The 19,691-nt window shown below is 47.3% G+C and overlaps 1 protein-coding gene across 2 annotated transcripts in view; it reads right to left on the bottom strand.

Moving 5' to 3' along the window:
- Positions 1-19,691, bottom strand: part of MAPKBP1 (mitogen-activated protein kinase binding protein 1) — a 54,768-nt gene that overhangs the window by 17,128 nt on the left and 17,949 nt on the right. For both annotated transcript variants that reach the window (XM_047075282.1, XM_047075283.1), the window contains 2 exons: positions 11,325-11,416; positions 229-291 (listed from right to left, as the gene is read on the bottom strand). In XM_047075282.1, the coding sequence (XP_046931238.1) occupies positions 229-291; positions 11,325-11,416 (155 nt within the window). The remainder of the gene's footprint in view (positions 1-228; positions 292-11,324; positions 11,417-19,691) is intronic.

Consider the following 19,691-nt stretch of genomic DNA (forward strand, 5'->3'; position numbering starts at 1 on the left):
ATGAGGCAGGCTCAGAGGGGCACTGACAGCCTGGCCTAAACCTGGCTCCCACAGAGTCCCCTCGAGAGGCAAGGTGAGCAGACACTAATGGCACACATAGTGGCATTTTGCTATCTGATCCTGGGCCCAACCAGGTCCCAGTCCTCAGACCCTCAAAGACCCCAGACAGTGCCCTTTTCACAACTCCCAGGAAATGGAGGTGCTCCCTGAGGGCCCAGCCCCATTTACCTGGAACTGTTGAGGATGTGGTGCTGTTTGTGTTTCCGGGGATTGAACAGCACGACCACACACCTGAGGAGATAAGGGAGACAACAGGCTTAGCCCCAAGCCACAGCTCCCCTAGGAGGCACCCAGGCCACCTGGGAATTCCCATCACTCAGCACAGGGAGCTGTGGAGTGCAAGTTGAGAGGGGCTCTGCTTGCTACTGAGGGCAACTGCTTTCTGGCAACCTCTTCTTGCTTCCCTTCCCCACTCACAAGGGCCTATCTCTGCAGCCCCATGAGGGGGAAGGCTCCCTGGAAGCCTATCCCACCAGGTCCCTAAATACCAGTAACATCTCTGGCCATACCCACAAAGGGCAGCAAGGACACAGGCCTTCCCACAGCCCTTACACAGAACCCAGGAAGGGGTGCAGGAGGGAAGAGTACACGTGATTTGAGCACAGCAGCAGCCAGTTTACAGGCTTAGAGCCACATGTATGACAAGAGTTTGTGCTCCAAGGAGGGGTAAGGCCTCTCATGTGTGAGCCCACATGTGTACCCGGCAGGAGCTGGCCCCATACTCTCTACGTGCCAGATGAGGAAGGAGGTGGGAGGCAGGAGGCCAGAGCTGCTGGAAGGCTCAGTAAGACTAGAAGGAGGGGCAGAGAGAGCCCAAGAAGGCCTGGGGAGGCCTGTTCAGTGCCTCGGAACTCCTGTGCCCAGCCCTGAGAATCCCCTGTGGCAAAGAGCCTGAGAAGGGCACTCCAGACTGCCAGAAGACAATCTGGAACTCCGCCTGCCTGCCTGCTGTGCAGAGAAGGGTGGGAGTACCCTCTCTGACCAGGCAGCAAGGTTGGACGGGATCAGGTTCAGACTGACTTTCCAGAGGCAGTTCCAGAGAGGAGGCCAGGTGACAGGAGTCAAAGCAGGAAGCCCGAAGCCATAGGCAGGCAGTGCTCTCTCTTAGGCTCCTTGACTGTCAGCAGGCCTGGGCCCGCTGCCCCTTCCACCTTACTACTTCATGAGTACTGTAAGTAGCTGACAGGAGCAAGCCTGAAGCCTGCTACACAGGGAGACACTGAGCAGAGGGTGACATCCCCCAGACCCAACCTTGTTTAATAGGCACTCCAATGCCTGCTAAAACTTGAAGCAAAGGCAAGTACAGGCTGCTAGTGAGTGCTTGGCACGTTAGGCTCCATAAACCACTTCAGTATGCAAATTCTACAAGTAATCTCTGGGGTCACCAGAATCTCTGAGGTACTAGATATGCCCAGAACTGCCAGGCTGAGCAACGAAGCCTTGGAATTCCTGAGTCACATCATCTTCTCTTCTGACCCCTTCCCCAAATCAATCCTCGCTGTTTGCTTTGTCCTTCTCTCCCCATCTCCTCATCTTACCTTGTTCCCTTTTCTTCATTCCTTTCTCCTTTCTCTTTTTATACCAATCTCTAGTCTCCTGCTTCCCTTGTGCAATGCCATGTCATAGGGATTGAAATATATGACAAAAGTCAAAGGCCCTTGGAAACTCTGTGCCGCATCACTCTTTCTCCCCTGTTCCCAAACACACACACACACACACACACACACACACACACACACACACACCCATGCACACTTGCCTAGCTTCTGTTACGGGCAGTCCAGGATACAGGGAACCTAATTCCTGCAAAACAGACTCATAGAACATTAGAGCTGGAAGGACGGAAGGAATTAAATGCACTGTGCAGAGCGCCTGGGTGGCTCAGTCAGTTAAGCATCCAACTTTGGCTCAGGTCATGATCTCATGGCTCATGAGCTTGAGCCCCACATTGGGCTCTGTGCTAACAGCCCAGGGCCTGGAGCCTTCTTCAGATTCTGTGTCTCCGTCTCTCTCTGCCCCTGCCCTGCTCACACTCTGTCTCTCTCTCTGTCTCTGTCTCTCTCTCTCTCTCTCTCTCTCTCAAAAATAAATAAACATGAATTTTTTTTTAATTAAATGCACTGTGCTAGGTGACTTTAAACATCACTGAGTCCAACCCTCCAGGATTTTGAGATGAGGAAACTTAGGCTCAGAAAACTCCTAAAGAGAGCAGATCCAGGACTCCCAGGTCTCCTGACTCTCAATGCTCTTTACATCAAACACACGTGAGTGTCTGAGCTGATCATGTCACTCCTGGACGATCATCCCTGGGGGGCTTCCAAAACCAAACTCCTTAAAGTGCCCATGAAGGCCCTGGGTGGTGTGACCCCTGCCCACCCTTCAGCTTCACCATGAACCATGTTCCAACCACATTCCTTCACTCTCTTTAACTTGCTGTGCTCCTTTGCAAGAACTGTTTCCATTATCTAGAACATTCTTCTCTCCCTTTTCCAACTAGTTAATCTTTAGTCCTCTTTCAGATCTCAGGTCAAATGGCCTCAGTAGCAAGTGCTCTTGTAGCAAGCAGAGTGTATCAATCTTTTGTAACATTTATCACCGCTGCAACTTTACACTTGTTTTAACGACCCCCCCACCAGATTGTGCATTTCATGAGAATGAGAACTGGGTCTGGTTCTGCTCACAGCTTTGTCTCCTGTGCCTAGCAGAGGCTGCCCTCTTGCAGTTGTTCAAAAACCACTTATTAAATGGAAGAATGCCTTCCCTGGTCCACTAGCTTGGTCTTCTGGGGCATCCGTAGGCCCAGCTCTCCCTACTCCACACCCCACCTGTCTTCTATGGAGGGAGGGACTGAGGACATGTGGATCCTCAGAGGCAGTGCGGGGCCAGAGGGGCACTGTGGGCTCTGAAGGTAGATACCAGGGTTCTACCCCTTGTTCTGGCATGTACAGCCCTGGGACCCTGGGTAAGGCACACTCCTGTTTACTTATCCATAATAAAGGGGACACTCAGATCTAGCTTATCAGACTTCTGTGAAGATTAAATGATTTTTTCTGACACAGAGTAGGAGCCAAGCAAATGGCAAATGCTAATATTACTATTCCTTAAGCATGGAAAGGAAGCTGAAAGGGGGCTCCTGGCAGTGGGGGAAGAGGTGCTAAGAGACTATGTCAGGTTTTTCCTTTGGAAGAATGGAGGTAAGTCCTGTTAGGACCTCAGTAATGGTAAAAACTTCAAAGAAAGCTTTATTTTTTGTTCTGGGAAGGCAGCCAAGAAAGGAGAGCAGGATTAAGCTTGGGGAAAGAAAATATCTGCATCTTCATTCATTTAAGGGATAACAAGCTTAGAAGGTAGCAAGGAAAGGATGGGGGAAACATGGAGAGAAACCACCTCAAGTGTCTAGGACAGCAGCACAGAAGCATGGAAAGAAAATGGAAGTGACATCTCCTGGCTAAGTTAAGATGCACCACACAAGAGTTTCAGTGAACTCTGAACATGAACTTTAAACATGAACTCCTTTAGTAGCCGGTCCTCTGCTCTCCACGCAGCAGGGCTCAGTAATAAGAGTTACCATTTATCAAGCACTTTCTAAGTAGCAGGCACTCTGCCAAGCAGCCTAGATGTCTGGTTTTAGCTAATCCTTACAGCAACCTTGTGATGCTGGTACAATTATCCCCACTATACAGATGGAGAACCGAGATCAGAACAGTGAGGTAACTGGCTCAAGGCCACTCAGCTAAAGCTGAAGAGAGTCAGGACTCCAGAAGCAGTGCTCTAAGGAGTGCAGACTGCAAGTGAGTGGAGGAAAGAAGAGGAAAGTGAAGTTGAAGGTGAGAGAAGGGGAAACACATTGACCTAACATGCGCTGTGCTTGGACAGGAGCCTGTGAGAAAAGGGAAAGAAGAGTGGGGCACTTTGAGGGGAAAAAGGATTTGGGCTACAGAATTTTTTTTAAATCAGAACAGGGCAGATGAAAACTATAGCAGTTATAGTTCCGAGTTCATAGATTTAGATATTTGGATTTTAATACTTTATTCAGTGTGCAAAAATTCACACACACACACACACACACACACACACACACACACTCACTCACTCATATGTACACCCTGGCCTGCCACCATCATGAAAAGCCTAGCAAGTTTTCCACCCAACCGATGTTTTCTAACTTTCTTATTATCTGTGCAGACCTACTGAGGAGGCCTGTCTCTGGAGGCTCATCTCTCTAGCAGGGACTTTTAGTCTGAGTGGTTACAGGTTACCTAGCTTTCTGATAGCTATACATAAACCATGGCAAAGGGCTTCAGCTGAGGGTTGATCTGACTCAACCTGACCCAACACATATTCCAGCTGACCACACTCCAAATCCAGAAACGGTAGGTGATGAGGGCTCTATGATATGCTTTTGAGTTTTCCCTTAAACCCATCATCCTAAAGCTGCATCGTGACTTTCCAAGGGCAGTGCATTGGACTGCTTAAAATGCTTTCCAAGTCACCAAACACAAATTCTGAGTCTTGCTTGACCACGACATCTTGTTTCCTCCTCCTGGCAAGTTCAGCTCCATGGTGGGGGAAGGAAAGAGAGCAGCATGTGTGTGTAAAAACACAATGTAGAGAGAAAGATTACTGACTGTGAGGCAACCCTTCCCTTCTCTAACACCCCCTACCCCTGTCATACATACACACACACACACACACACACACACACACACACACACACCATTAGCCTAGAAAAATCTCAGGTACATCATTGAGGAGTTAAGCAAAGGAGAGAAACATGCAAGAGATAGACAAGAGATAGACCTCTAAACTGAAATTTTTAATTATTCAAATATGGAAACCTCCCAACATAGAGGAAGAAAGAGACCAACCCCATGGTCACAGCTCCACTTGTGGGGACAATAACGCAGGTGCTGAAATGACGGCAGAACTTGGCAAAGACATCCAAGGTTCCCACTAGCCCCACTGGCTGAGGTCCTCCCAACAACACTGATGTGGGAGCCACCTCAGTCTTCTCTGACCTTGAGCAAGCTCCCCATCTGCAGGGAAGAAGAGGGTGGGGTGCAGTTTGCATCAGTCTTTGGCCCTCTGCCTCCGGCCTCCTGGGCCCTTGACCTCACCCAGCACAACAGGCAGTCATTTTCATGTGTGCCCTTGCAGCACTGTTGGCTAGAATCCATGACAAGGGTTGGGCTGGCCCAACCGCCTGCCTGAGTCCTGTAATGCAGAACCCCAGGGTGCAGGTGCAAGGAGACAGTGAGGCCTCAGTCCCCTGGGGCCTCGGCCCGGGAGTCACGTGGTGGAGCACCAGTACCAGGTGCTGGGCCCACTGCCCAGGAACTCCTCTGAACCAGAAAGGGCCAAGCCCTCAACACACCCCTTCTCTGGACAGGTTCAAGCCTGCTGCCATCATGAAGAGCCAGGCATTCCCACAGGATCCACCTCCTACCAACCATCCTCCAGAAGGCAGAAATGAAACAACCGTGGGATGAGCAACGAACACAGCAGCACATACAGGGAGCAGGACACAGTAGATTCAAGCAGTGACCCTGTGCCTTGAAGTTCTTTCAGACCAGGTAAAATCAGAGGGACAAGAGGTTCTTCAAGGCTAACTCAAATGTCACTCTCTAGCCTTATTTAACATTACAACCTCATACCCTACCCCCATTCCCTATTCCCTTTCACTGCTTACACTTTTTCCAAAGCACACATCAACCTGTAATATTCTGTAAAGTTAACTTTTCGGGAGGGAAGAGATCTATCTGCATCACTAGATTGCCAGCTCAGTGAAGGAGGTATTTTTGTCTGTTTTGTTTACATCCCCAGGGCCTAGAAGATAGGCACTCAATAAATATTTGTGAATGAGTGAATATATCTTTAAGTCAGTAGCTATCAGATTTCAAAGCCAAGGAACCTCCTGATTAGCAGAACTGAGAACTAGGGACCTGGGGCAGGTGCATGGTTCTCCCCTAAGCTTTTAGGGCTGACACTTGAGGGCAGCAGTATGATGGTGGAAACAACAAGAAAACTGGGGTCAGGCAGACCCATCTACTAGCATACTGTGCGATCCTGGGCATATTCCTTAACTTCTCTGAACTTCAGTTTCCTTCAGTTTCATCTGTAAAACAGAAAGAATAATATCTACCTCACGGAATTGCTGTGGAAACTGAAAAAGACAACGGACAGAGTTACCAGCATGGTGCTGCTGTCCGTCTTCTGGAAGGGTACTCTGGTACACCACTAACAAGGAAAGCACTATCCAGGGGGTCAGCACTTACAACAGGAACCCCAATTATGGCATCTCATACACGACCTGCTGGGCACTAGTGATTCATTAGGGTCCTCAGCCAGGAATGGAATTATAAACTGTCCCTCTGGAAAATTGTATAGCTTTAATTACTCTAAGAGATAATGAATGAGGGTGTTTCCGAAGGCATCCTCAGTTATGGTCCTCTTTAGGTACTTGCAATCCAATACCTTCCAAATAAGTAATCCTCTTAGGCCAGGTCATGAGATCCATTGGCATCTCTGTTTCTGGGACATTTTACAAGTCCGTCCTCAAAAACACGAGAAAGGCTTGATGGTAATAACCCAGTGAATAACATGGTTACCTGTGTAGAGCTACCAGTGCATTTCTCTCTACCCAGAGGACTCTAAACATATCCCCTTCTGGAACAAAAGGTAAATCTCCGTGGGCTGCAAGACTTATAAGCCAGGTCAAAATGCAGTATCTGACCACCTTTCCCTCACTCGTTATGATCTAGCCACCACTGCCACTGCTCAGCTCCTCAAACAAGTGAGTCGATCCCTCCTTTCCCTGGAACCTTTGCACTAGAGATTTCCTCCACCTGGTCCACATTGGTGTCAGATCCTCATGTGTTCATTCCTCTTTGTCATTCAGACAGCAGCTGCATTTTACCTCCCACTGAGTTTTATCCACCCAGTCTTAAAGTAGCCCCTTGTCCGGCCCCATCCCCCGCCACACAAACCACTAATCACTCACTTACTCTCCCTTCCATCACTCAGCTTTACTTTCTTCAGAACACTTACCATCTCTGTGATTATCTTGCTCATTTATTTGTTTACATGCATATTGTCTGCCTGTCCCTCTTGAACCTAAACCCCACAAAACAGTCACCCTTCCTGTTCTACTCATGGCTATATACCTTGTGCCTGGAATACCACCTGGCCCAGAGCAGGTTTTCAACAAATATGTGCTGAACAAATGAATGAAGGTATCTATGACCAAACCATTTGAGGAAGAAGTAAGGGGCCTCGGTTTCAGGTGTGAGACTTACAGAACAACCAGAAGACTGGCAATGAGGAGACTGATGCTTGTGAGTGCCCCTCACACACAAGACTCACATCCACCAGGGCACAAAGTCCAAGCATCTTCTCTCGTGGCCACCTGGTCTCTCCATAGTCCCACACACTCCCTGGCAAACCCCCACTCAGGGCTTGCCACAGACAGTACAAAGGTACTTCTGTGCTCCTTCAGCTGAGATGCCACTAGAACACAGTTCAGGGAGAGATTTTTGTGGTTTCATACCTGGTCCAATGCTTTGGAGCTGGGGACCTCAGCATAACTTCCAATATGGGCTGAGGGAATGGAGGGTCTTCTCAGGAAATATAGGTTTCCCCTCCTCCTCCCCAGTTAAAGCGACCAAGAGTCCTCCTCTGGGCTGCTGGATAGAGCAGGTTATCTTTCCAGGACACCCCCACTTCAGTAGCTGCCCTGCCCAGAGCAGTCACCCAGGCCAGACCCTGAACTTTGGCATTGGCAGTCAAGGGAAAGCCATTCTCAGAACTGACTGGCTCCCACCGTGGCAATAGGGACCATGCTGGGCTCTACAGCCCCTAAATCCTCCACTAGGCCAGAAGGGGCCCAAGTCAACTATGGATGTTCAACTAAACTGAATCCCTCAAAGAGGCTATCTGGGGACCACTTGGCCTCCTGCAGCAGGGGGGCTCGAAGTGTGACAGGTGAAGGGTAGGCTTTCTGTGGAGAGAACAGCAAAGGGAGGAGGACTCTGGAGAAGAGAGGCAGGAGCCACTAAAACTGAGGGGTCTCTGCCCAGAGACTTCACCCACCTCTGCCTGACACACATCCCCCTCCACCCCACCCTCTTGGAGCTGTTTCATTTCCTTTCAGAAAACTTTGTTTTGGTTTGATATTTGCCTCTAGGCCTCTGGGAGACTTTTCTGAGCTTTGTTTTTCTTCTTGTTTCTAGGATACCTGAGCAGCTCCTAGAGCAACAAGCACAGTAGGAACTAGAGAGTGGGGGTGGGGTTAGGCTCACCAGCTAGGAAAAGAAAAAGGGAAAGAGCCTGCTTGGCTCACATACACTTTGGTGGCCCCCAGACACCCCAGAGCAGCAACAGGGAGCTCTAGCCCATAGCAAAATGAAAACATTCAAAAAGACGCCATTTACAAAAGGAGAACTTGAAGTTCTAGGAATGTAGAAGGTCAGGGAGTAGATCATGGCACTCTCTGCCCAGGGCTGGCCCAAGCCAAGCACACTGAGGGAACCTACTAGATGTCACAGAAGGGAAGCTTCTATACACCACCTGGAAGGCTAATGATTGCCAGGCACACGTGCCAGGCTGGGACCTGCCCACAAACAGAAGCACACATCCTTAAAGGCACCAGGCCTGGAGACAGGGGCATGGGGGAAAGAGGTGGGGAGCAGGCGTCCACAATCCCTAGGGCAGGCACGCGAGGCCCAGCACGTACCAAGCAACAGCCCAGGTCTTTCCTGCCTACCTCACATCCAGCCCCAGCCCCATCTCCAATAAGAAGGAACCCGGCTTTCCCAGGCAGGGGCAGGCATGGGTGGAATCCCCCTGAGGCAGGCTGCACAGGGTAGGCAGCAACAGAGGTCATTCATCAACTTGCTTCTGGTCAGGGAGAAGAAGGCCAGTTCAGCCTCTACAGAGTAAAGCCAGTGTAGCTCCCACAGCACCCCCACTGCATACATCAAATGCCAAAGGGCCACTCAGGAGAGACACTGGCCTGAGGACTCAGGGACAGAAGTTTCCCTGGCACAGACTGAGATGCCCATAAATTGGGCTCTTCTCATTCGTACGGCAGGCAGACGGCTACACAAAAAGCAACCTTTAAAAATAAGCAGAAAGTCAGATCTTCCCCCACCCCATGCCATTTTAAGATTAAGAGCTCTGTAGTCAGACTACTTGGGTTGAAATCCCAACAGACACTCACTAGCTGTGTGACCTTGAGCAAATTGCTTAACATCTCTGTATCTTAGTTTCCTTCTCTAAATGGGATAACAGTATCAACTTTACAGGGTTGCTCTAAGTATTAAATAAAATCATTCCTGGGGCGCCTGGGTGGCGCAGTCGGTTAAGCGTCCGACTTCAGCCAGGTCACGATCTCGCGGTCCGGGAGTTCGAGCCCCGCATCAGGCTCTGGGCTGATGGCTCAGAGCCTGGAGCCTGTTTCTGATTCTGTGTCTCCCTCTCTCTCTGCCCCTCCCCCGTTCATGCTCTGTCTCTCTCTGTCACAAAAATAAATAAACATTGAAAAAAAAAATTTTTTTAAATAAATAAATAAAATCATTCCTTGCAAAGTGCTTAACAAAGTGCCTAGCACAGAATAAATTTTCTTTTTTCCTTTTTTTTTTTTTTTTACTGTTTATTTATTTATGAGAGAGAGACAGAGACAGAGTGTGAGCTAGAGAGGGGCAGAGAGAGAGGGAGACACAGAATCCGAAGCAGCCTCCAGGCTCTGTGCTGTCAGCGCAGAGCCTGACACAGGGTTTGAACTCAAAAACCACGAGATCATGACCTGAGCCAAAGTTGGACATTTAACTGGCTGAGCCCCCCAGGCGCCCCCAGAATAAGTTCTTGATAAAAGTAGATTTTGGATGAGATGATAAAACTAAGAAAATCACATACTGGTACAAAAACTACAAGAGTTGCTGTGGAAATCACACTGGGAAACTTGGCACTCCCAAGCTGACAGTGGGGGAAGAAAGGGAGACCAGTGTGGCCTTCCCATTTTTGTGCTCCCACGCCTTGCTGGAAGGAACAGGGGTTGACAGAGAGACCCAGAAGCAGCAAAGTTGCCAAGCCTCCAAAAGAAACACTTCTGCAAAAGCCTAAAGAAACTATGGCTGGGGGGTTCCCATCTGCAGGAGCAGAGGAGTAAAAAGGTGGCAAGGGAAAGAACACCAGCCCCAAAACTCCACCTTTATTTCTTCCTTTTTTTTTTTAATGTTTATTTCTTTTTGAGAGAGAGAGAGAGTGCAAGCAGGGGTGGGGCAGAGAGAGAGAGGAGGGGGGCAGAGGATCTGAAGCAGGCTCTACGCTGATAGCACAGAGCCCGATGTGGGGCTCGAACTCATGAGCCATGAAATCATGACCTGAGCCAAAGTTGGATGCTTAACCAAATGAGTCACCCAGGAGGCCCGAACCCTACCACTCTCCCATGGCACTGACATCTCTCAAAGTGATGAGAATGGGCAAATGTTCAAAGCAGTACTTTTCATAAAATAGCCAGAAAGTCAAAACAACCCAAGTGCCCATCAACTGATGAACAGAAAAAATGTGGGACATCCATTCAATGGAATGTTATTCGGCCATAAAAAGACAAAGTACTGATACCTACCATGACATGTATGAACATTAAAAACATTATGCTAAGTTAAAAAAGTCACACAAAGCCAACTATTCTACTTATATGGAATGATTCCACTTATATGAAATATCCAGAACAGGTAAATCTATACAGACTCAAAGTAGATTAGCGGTTGTTTAGGACTGCAGGTCTTGGGGGTAAATGGAGAGTGACTGTTAATGAGTATGTAGTCTTTTTGGGGTGATGAAAGTATTCTAAAATTGACTGTGGTGATGGTTGCACAACTCTGTAGATATGCTAAAAAAAAAAAAACACTGAATTTTACACTTTAAATGAGCAAATTGTGTGGTACATTACAACTCAATAAAGCTGTTTTCAAAGGTGACCAGAAGGTAGATATTAAAAATGGTGTTGGGAACTGCGTGTGAGATAAAGTGTGACTCTGTATGTGTGGGTGGATGGCCAAAAAGCACGACAGGATGGCAACAAGGACAACATTCAAAAGAGAGCCTTTACCTGGCCCTGTAACTCCTTTACAAAAGTGGTACCAAAACAGTAAACCAGGACACGTCTCCCAAAAGATACCAAAAACCCCTGCCCACCCTCACTGGTTTATTAGCAGGGCTTTAAACTCCCATGCAATAAGACTTCTTCCAATGCACTTACTTACCCAGCTGGGTAGGCAACTAAACCGGATCGGGGATCGCAGGCAAGTCCTCTGCCTCCAGACACTGTTATTCCAAGCACCTTCTCCAAGGTCACCTGTTAGAGCAAGACAGAGAAGTGACACATGGACAGAGCCAAGTTGGGAAGGAGGTACTGAAGGTACCCACGACCGTCCAGCATGTGCCAACTGCTTTCTTCAAGAGAATGGGGCCACTGACTTCTCCAGGTTCTGGTCTGGCCACAGGCCCCTTGATCACATGGGGAACAGCCAGTGTGTACCGAAGGCTTTTAAGAGGGCTCACTCTGTGGGGACCATGGGAAAGAAAATGAAGTGCGAAAGCTCAGCTCACGGCCACAGAGGAACAAGCACTCCCCCAATCCATGAAGGCTCCATTTACAAGATAAAGCCTTGGGTCCCCACACTGGCCTCTTCTGTCTATGAGATTCAGAGGAGGTTACTAATCTTTGTGCCTTGGCAGGCATGAAAGAAAGGCTACTCTGATCCACCAAGAGTCAGAAGAATGTTAGGTAGCAATTAGGTGACTCATAAGATCCCTGATCTTTGCATCCCATCGTGTTCTTCCCCTCCATCAGAGAACTGCACCTCCCCCCACCAACATCTGCCAGTTCATTCAGACTATGTGCCTGAGAGACAGAAACATGGCTTAATGCTGTGTTTTACAAAGCACAGATGTTCAGAGTGCTCTAATTATTATTATTAAGCCACAACTCCCACAGAGATGCAAGGGATATATGTGTAAAGTGCTCAGAGATTCTGATAGGACATGGCCACATGGGACATTCACAATCACTCTCACCATCCATACTGTTACCCTACACTGGCTACAGCCCCGGGGCACACACTGGACTAACCTCAATTAGTTCACTGGCCTTTCTGCTAGATGATCCCATGGGAGATTCAGGCTGCCCTGGAGCCTCTTCTCACCCCACCTCACATCTTGCTTGTCACTCCAGGTCCAGTACCCTCTAGTACAGTCTGGACTCGCTGCACTGGCCCTCCCCAGACATGTCCTTGGTCGCTCCATTGACTCAAAGAGGTAGGCATCTGAACGCAGAAAGGTCATGTAAACAGGATAGACTGTGCTCTGCTACGAGTCTCGGAGGCCTTAGGTGGTGTGAACCAGAAACACGTCAGAGGTGTTTATGTCTGTAGCAGGGTGGTCTACTCCTAGTCCAGGGCAGTTTCTAGAGAGGGGAAACCCAGAATCAATTAGGTGGCTTTAGGATCTCTCCTCCTCTCTTATCGTCTCAGCTGGAGAATTCAAAATCCTTCTAGAGGGATGGTATAAATTCTTATCTCCAGGGACCATTTTAGTTTGAATTAGTTGGAAAGAAATCCCCTATGGTGGCCAAAGACCAAAATAAATCTCCTAGGACATTATAGTTAAAGCCTATTCCCCAGGAAGGTCCCCAAGAGTCTTCTGTGCTTCCTGGGGATGTGGACCAGCAATTCCAATACATGTCTACTCACCGAAAGAGGCAGTTTATTCCCAGGGCACTATACCAACCCACAGCCACCTGCCAAGCACCAGACTTGTCAGTTACCATGGGCCTACCTGAAACACTAAACCTAGTGTGGGATAAATTAACTGTCCCCTACTCTCTGTGTTCTTGGTCATTCGCCCTACCTTATGCCTCCTTCCTCACTTTTTCTCAGCTTCATGATGCCCTGGCACCCAGTCACCTTTCTGAACGGCCTGAGCAGCAGGCAGACTGACTGGAGAGCACAAATACCCCTGGGGAAGTCCAGGGGACACTCAGTTCAGGGCACCACTCCCCATCCTGGCACTGTGCCTCCAGCTAACCCAGAAGGAGGGGTTCTCAGAAACATCCCTGCTGTACCAACTGCCTACAAGAGAGAGAGAACAGAAGAGAGAGAGGAACCCAAGGCTAGCATTATCCACAAAAATGGAAAAGGTCAGCAGAATCAAGCGCAGTGAGCTAAAAGGCTGCTCAACTTCTATTCTCTTCCAGTGAATCATTTTAGGCAAGTCCTTTGGATCCAAATTTGCATCAATCCCTCCTTTATGCCTCAGCTTTGGTCCCAAAGAATCAGACCAGTCTGTTGATTCTCAGCTTTCCTTCCCTCTGACAGGAATTTGGGTAGGTGTTTTGTGGGCAGATGATCCAGCTCCACAGAAGATTCATTCTGAAACTAGCTTGGACTTTTCAACAGCAAGCTAAAGCAGGAAGGAGATGTAAGTTACTCACACCTTTAAGACCAGTGTTGGTCAAATATTTTTTGGCCACAAGCCACAGTAAGAAAGACAGTTTATGTTATGGCCCAGTATATAGATACACGTACATCTGTGCATGTGCATAAAAATAAAATCAAAGTTTCACAAAATAATACTTACTCTTATTGCATGTGATATACTTTATTTTCTATTACACTCTATTCCATTACAAAATTATTCTGGTCATGGCCCACTTTATTCATTTCATGACCTACAAATGGGCTGGAAGCTCCAGTTGGAGAAACCTGCTACAGACCATCTTTTCCCGCTGGGCCTGGGCTCCAGGCTCTGATCTCTGGCAACTTTGTGTTCCTCACGCACTTTCCTCCTAGGACTCCTGGCAGTGGGACAGACATCCGGGCTAGGAAACCCCATGCGCAGGAGTTTGCCTGGGCTCAAAAGTTGGCTTGTTTTCAAAGGATTTATGGTTTTTGGCTTTTTCTGACTTTCTGAACAACTATCCAAAAACAAAAAGGCAGTTTCCTTTGGCTCTGTGGAGTGGGAGGAGCAGGGGAAAAACATTCAGGGGCATCAGCTGGTTTTTATTTTATGTTCTAACTCAAACCAGCTTCCTGTTTGCAGGGAGGTTTTGGGCTGAACTCCACTTTCAAAGGATTTCAGAGAGTCCAAGGCTCCTGCAGGGCCTCCAACATCTAGGCTTATTTTAAAAGGCCCAGCACAACGGAAATTATAAATGGACTGTCTCCCCGTCATAACCTCCATATCCTCTCCTTCCAAAAAGGTGGCGCAGCTCCCTTCTACCATAACAAATGACAGACCTGAGCGCCCCCTGCAAACATACCACCAGCTAACCACACCCAAGTTCAAGCCAGCTTCCACTGGCTCACGACAGCTGACGGTGCACTTCCTTTCCCACCTCCTCTTTCAGTGACAGCACGTTGACAGCTTGAAATCAACACAGCGGGAGTACTTACACCATGAAAATCAGCAAATTTACAAACCAGGGCTCTTTTTTGTACCCTCAGAGAGGCTATAAACATTCAACAAGACACCACTAAGTTCAGGTCACTGTTATCTCTCACTTGGGCTACGGCTATAATTCCCACGTATTTTCTCCGCTTCAGGCCTTGCCTCCCAGAGTCTTTTTCTCAATATGGCAGGCCACAGTGATTCTTTTAAAATATATGAGATCACGTCATTACTCAGCTCAAAGCCCATGGGCTTCTCATCCTTAAGTTCAAATTCAAATACTTTTACCCTGTTTATAAGACCCTGAATCATCTGGCCTCTGGCTCCCTGTCTGACTGCGTTTCCTTCACCCTCCCCCTCTTCCTCCACCTCAGCCACCCTGGCTGCCTGAAGCACCTCAAGCAGATTCTAGCTTCAGGTTCTGCATATGCTATTCCCTCAATTAAAATGCTCTTCCCTTGCTTGGCTATTCACACAGCTAATTCACGCAGGTCTTTGCTCAAAGGTCTCCTTGTAGGAAAAGACTTTCCAAACTAGCTTTACTGTTATCACTCTATACCTAACTTACCCTGTTTTATCTTCTTCATAGCACTTAGATTCAGGTACAGACCCAACACTGATTATATTTCTGTCCACATACTTACCGTCTGTCTTACTATGCAGATGAGGATGAGCACAAAGGGAGCTTAATGGTACAGGTATTTCATTTCTTAAGCTGATGGTGGGCACACATTCATTCTATGATTCCATATGTCTTTATTATATGTCTTAAATATTGCATAGTAAATTTTTTTAAGGAGTCTTTTATGTTTATTCATTTTTGTTTGTTTGTTTGTTTGTTTGAGAGAGAGAGAGAGAGAGAGAGCTAGAGTGTGAAGGGGGGCATGGCAGAGAGAGAGGGAGACACAGAATCTGAAGCAGACCCCAGGCTCTGAGCTGTCAGCACAGAGCTTGACGCAGGGCTGAAACCTACGAACCACGAGATCATGATCTGAGCCGAAGTTGGACGCTCAGCCAACTGAGCCACCCAGGTGCCCCACATAGTAAATGTTAAAAAGAGAGAAAAGATAGGGTCTAGGACGTGGCATGGGGTTCAGTACCTCACGAGCAACATCATTCTATAATTCACACCCTTGACTTTTCTCCTTATCCTTAAGCAATGGTGTTTTGACACTTACCCAACAATGTTGGGGGAGAGGGTACAAAGAACTCAAGAATATGAGTTTTTGTTTGATTTAGGTTTCTCACTTAAGTGCTTCCAAGACTGCACACTTTTACAATGCTCTGACATGCCGCTTCCAGGGGAAGCTTTCAAGAACTACTGTGTGTATCTCTTCTCCTGACTGCTAAGCATGGCAGCAGGTGATAGGCTAGGGCCCCCTCAGCCTAGGGCCCTGAGTAACTTTAATGAACAAAGCCCCTGTGCTGATACACACTGAATACGAGCGTGAGCAAGAAATGAGCTATCTGTTAAGTCAGGGAGATTTTTGAGGTGATTTTGTTACCACAGCATGACATAGCCTGGCAATTTTCATACTTTTTGGTCTCATACACTCTTTGGTTTCTTTATACTCTTAGAAATTATCAAGGACCCCAAAGAGCTTTTGTTTGTATCAGTATATTAGAAATTATAATGAAAATATTTTAAAATATTTGTTAACTCATTTTAAAATAAATCCATACATGTTAATATTCTTATTAAAAATAACACTATTGCTGGGGCGCTTGGGTGGCGCAGTCGGTTAAGCGTCCGACTTCGGCCAGGTCACGATCTCGCGGTCCGTGAGTTCGAGCCCCGCGTCAGGCTCTGGGCTGATGGCTCAGAGCCTGGAGCCTGTTTCTGATTCTGTGTCTCCCTCTCTCTCTGCCCCTCCCCCGTTCATGCTCTGTCTCTCTCTGTCCCAAAAATAAATAAATGTTGAAAAAAAAAAAATAACACTATTGGGGCGCCTGGGTGGCTCAGTCGGTTGGGCGTCCGACTTCAGCTCAGGTCACGATCTCGCGGTCCATGAGTTCAAGCCCCGCGTCGGGCTCTGGGCTGATGGCTCAGAGCCTGGAGCCTGCTTCCGATTCTATGTCTCCCTCTCTCTCTGCCCCTCCCCCGTTCATGCTCTGTCTCTCTCTGTCTCAAAAATTAATAAACGTTTGAAAAAAAGTTAAAAAAAAAATAACACTATTTTCAGGGAGCCTGGGTGGCTCAGTTGGTTAAGCATCCAACTTCGGCTCAGATCACGATCTCACAGTTCATGAGCTTGAGCCCCACATCGGGCTCTGTGCTGACAGCTCACAGCCTGGAGCCTGCTTCTGATTCTGTGTCTCCCTCTCCCTGCCCCTTCCCCACTTGTGCTCTGTCTCTCTCTGTGTCTCAAAAACGAATGTTAAAAAAAAATAAAAAACACTGTTTTCCAAAACAAGAAAAAAATTCAGTGAGAAGAGTGGCACTATTTAACATTTTTGCAAATCTCTTTAATGTCTGGTTTAATAGTAAACAGCTGGATTCTCCTATCTACATCTGCATTCAATCTGTTGGGATAGCTATTCTAGGTGAAGATGAAGAAAATCTGGCCTCATTTGAATATGTAACTGGAAAAGGGGGGGAATCCCATAGATCCCCTAAAAGGGGACGCCAGGGATTCTCAGACCATACTTTTTTTTTTTTTTTTAATTTTTTTTCAACGTTTATTTATTTTTTGGGACAGAAAGAGACAGAGCATGAACGGGGGAGGGGCAGAGAGAGAGGGAGACACAGAATCGGAAACAGGCTCCAGGCTCTGAGCCATCAGCCCAGAGCCCGACGCGGGGCTCGAACTCACGGACCGCGAGATTGTGACCTGGCTGAAGTCGGACGCTAAACCGACTGCGCCACCCAGGCGCCCCACTCAGACCATACTTTAAGAACCAGTGACCTAGTCCCTCGTGAACACTATAGCATTCTTCCACGTAAGGAAGCAAGCTCACTGGTGTGAGAGTTGCGGCCTCAGCATCACTTCAGAAACAGAGGCAAGGAAGAGGTCCTATGAGAAAATAGCTATCCTCAAAGTCTGGGGTGGGGCCTAAAGTTCTAACAGAAAATTCAGCTATAAACCCTCACAGCCCAAATGCCAGTGAAACACAGCCCAAAAGACACACCAGTCCAGGTAACTGATTATGTCCAGTGACTTGGGATACGACTGCTCCAGGCAGCTGGTACCCTCACACAGCCACACAGTTCTAGGAATATTGCTTCATGCACAAGTAAAAACTCAGAAGAGAGCACCCACGTCATAATCTACAGTGATCTCCTCCACATGCAAAACATAGCCTAGAAGCAGAGAAAATACTCAAGATGCGACCCAGCCTCTGCTTTAGCAGGTAGAGAGTGTTGAGATGGAGGAAAGCCTACACCAACCTGAGACAGGGTGTCATCTGTCCCCAGAAGTGAGGGTGCAGGAAGGCAGAATTACTAGAGATATACTGCAAAGGAGGGCTTGAATGCCCACCACTCCCAGCATGTACTAGGCAGGGCAGTATTGTATCCTCCTGAGAGAAAAAAGGAAAGCAAAATTATCCCTCAACTTAATGAGATAAAGGGATAACTTCATAATAGCCTATTCCCAAGAGAGAAGGAAAGCCTAAAGCCAACTGTTTAAGTGCTCTTCTGGCTCTCATTAAAGTAGATGGAAAAAACAGGTGGCTCAGAGGCAATAGACAGGGCAGTCACTCATACTAGATAGAATAAAATTTTCCAATGTGCAGATTGCAGCTTATTAATGAGACTCGAAATTGACTGATTTAGTGCATAATGAATAAACAGAACAGAACACAAAATAGATCCCATGGCATGTAGTAAGGGCAAGTATTGATCATGAACCTTTTGTTTAGGGATGTGTGTGTTCTGGGTCACAATATAAAATGTATTTCTTGGGGCGCCTGGGTAGTTCAGTCGGTTGAGCGTCAGACTCATGATTTTGGCCAGGTCATGACCGTCGGCCTCCATGTTGAGCATGGAGCCTGCTTAACATTCTCTCTCCCCCTCTCTGTTTCTCTCCCCTGCTTGTGCACACGCTCTCTCTCTCTTTAAAAAAAAATGTATTTCTTAATGTGGGTCATTCTCAAAAAAGTTTGAAAATTACGAGGATGTTATGGGAGATGCTAAGATGAAGAATACATAGCTTCTACCCTCTACTCTCAAAATCCATTAGGGAAAATATAAAACAATCTGGTATGTGATAAGGGTCATAAGAAAGATTTATATAAAGTGCTCAAACAGGAGGAAAAGAAATGATTTCTGAACAGGATCAGGGAAGGGAAACAAGGAAGCTTTCTTGGAGGGTGAGATGGTATTTGACCATGGCCTTGCTTGCTGTGAGGGTAGGATCTTGACAGGTGGAAATACAGAGATAAGGAATTCTCAGTAGAAGAAGCTGCATGAACGAAAGTTTGGCAGAAGGAAATAACAGAGCAGGTGAGCAATGATGAAAGCAGATCATGTTAGGAGAGTAAGTCAGGAGAGGTAGACTGTAACCAGACCAGGAAAGGCCTTGAATGCCAAACTAAGTGGGGTTATCTGTAGGCTCTGGGAAGCCACTGAAGGGTATCAAGCTGGAGACACAATCAAAGCTATGTTTTGGTGATGATGTATATGAGACAATACAGGCAGGGAGCCCAATTAGAAGGCTGTTACAATAGCTCAGATGAGAAGTAATGAGGATCTAGACTAGCATGAAGATAGTGAGAGCAGAAAAGACATGATGGATTCAAAAGTAATAAAGCAAATAGAATTGGCAAGCATGGCCACCACACAACTGTGAAGGAAGAAGACAGAAGACTCAAATTCTGAATCTCAGAGATAGGGAACATGAAAAGAAATGGTGCCAGGATCAGAAAGCAGACCTGGGTCTGGACAAAGGAGGAAGGATGGGAGCCAATGATGTCTGTTTTAGACGTGCTAAATCTAAGACACTTGAGGGATATTTAGCAGGAATCACAAACATTCACTTTAGCAACATAAACATGGAATTAAATGCTTGGGAAAGAGATCAGGGCTAGAAATGGGCATCTCAGAAATACTCACATGGAGGTGAAAACCATCACTGAAAGTACAAGAGAAGATGGGAAGGGAGAGAGAGGCTAAGGACAGAACCATGGAGAACACCTATCTTTAGAGTAGGGATGCTAGGCAATTAGAGAGAAAGGAGGAGACC

This window comes from Lynx rufus, unplaced genomic scaffold (genome assembly GCF_022079265.1).
Source record: "Lynx rufus isolate CCGP_SWC_20201006 ecotype Redwood Valley unplaced genomic scaffold, mLynRuf1.p SCAF_13, whole genome shotgun sequence".
Taxonomy (NCBI): Eukaryota; Metazoa; Chordata; class Mammalia; order Carnivora; family Felidae; genus Lynx; species Lynx rufus.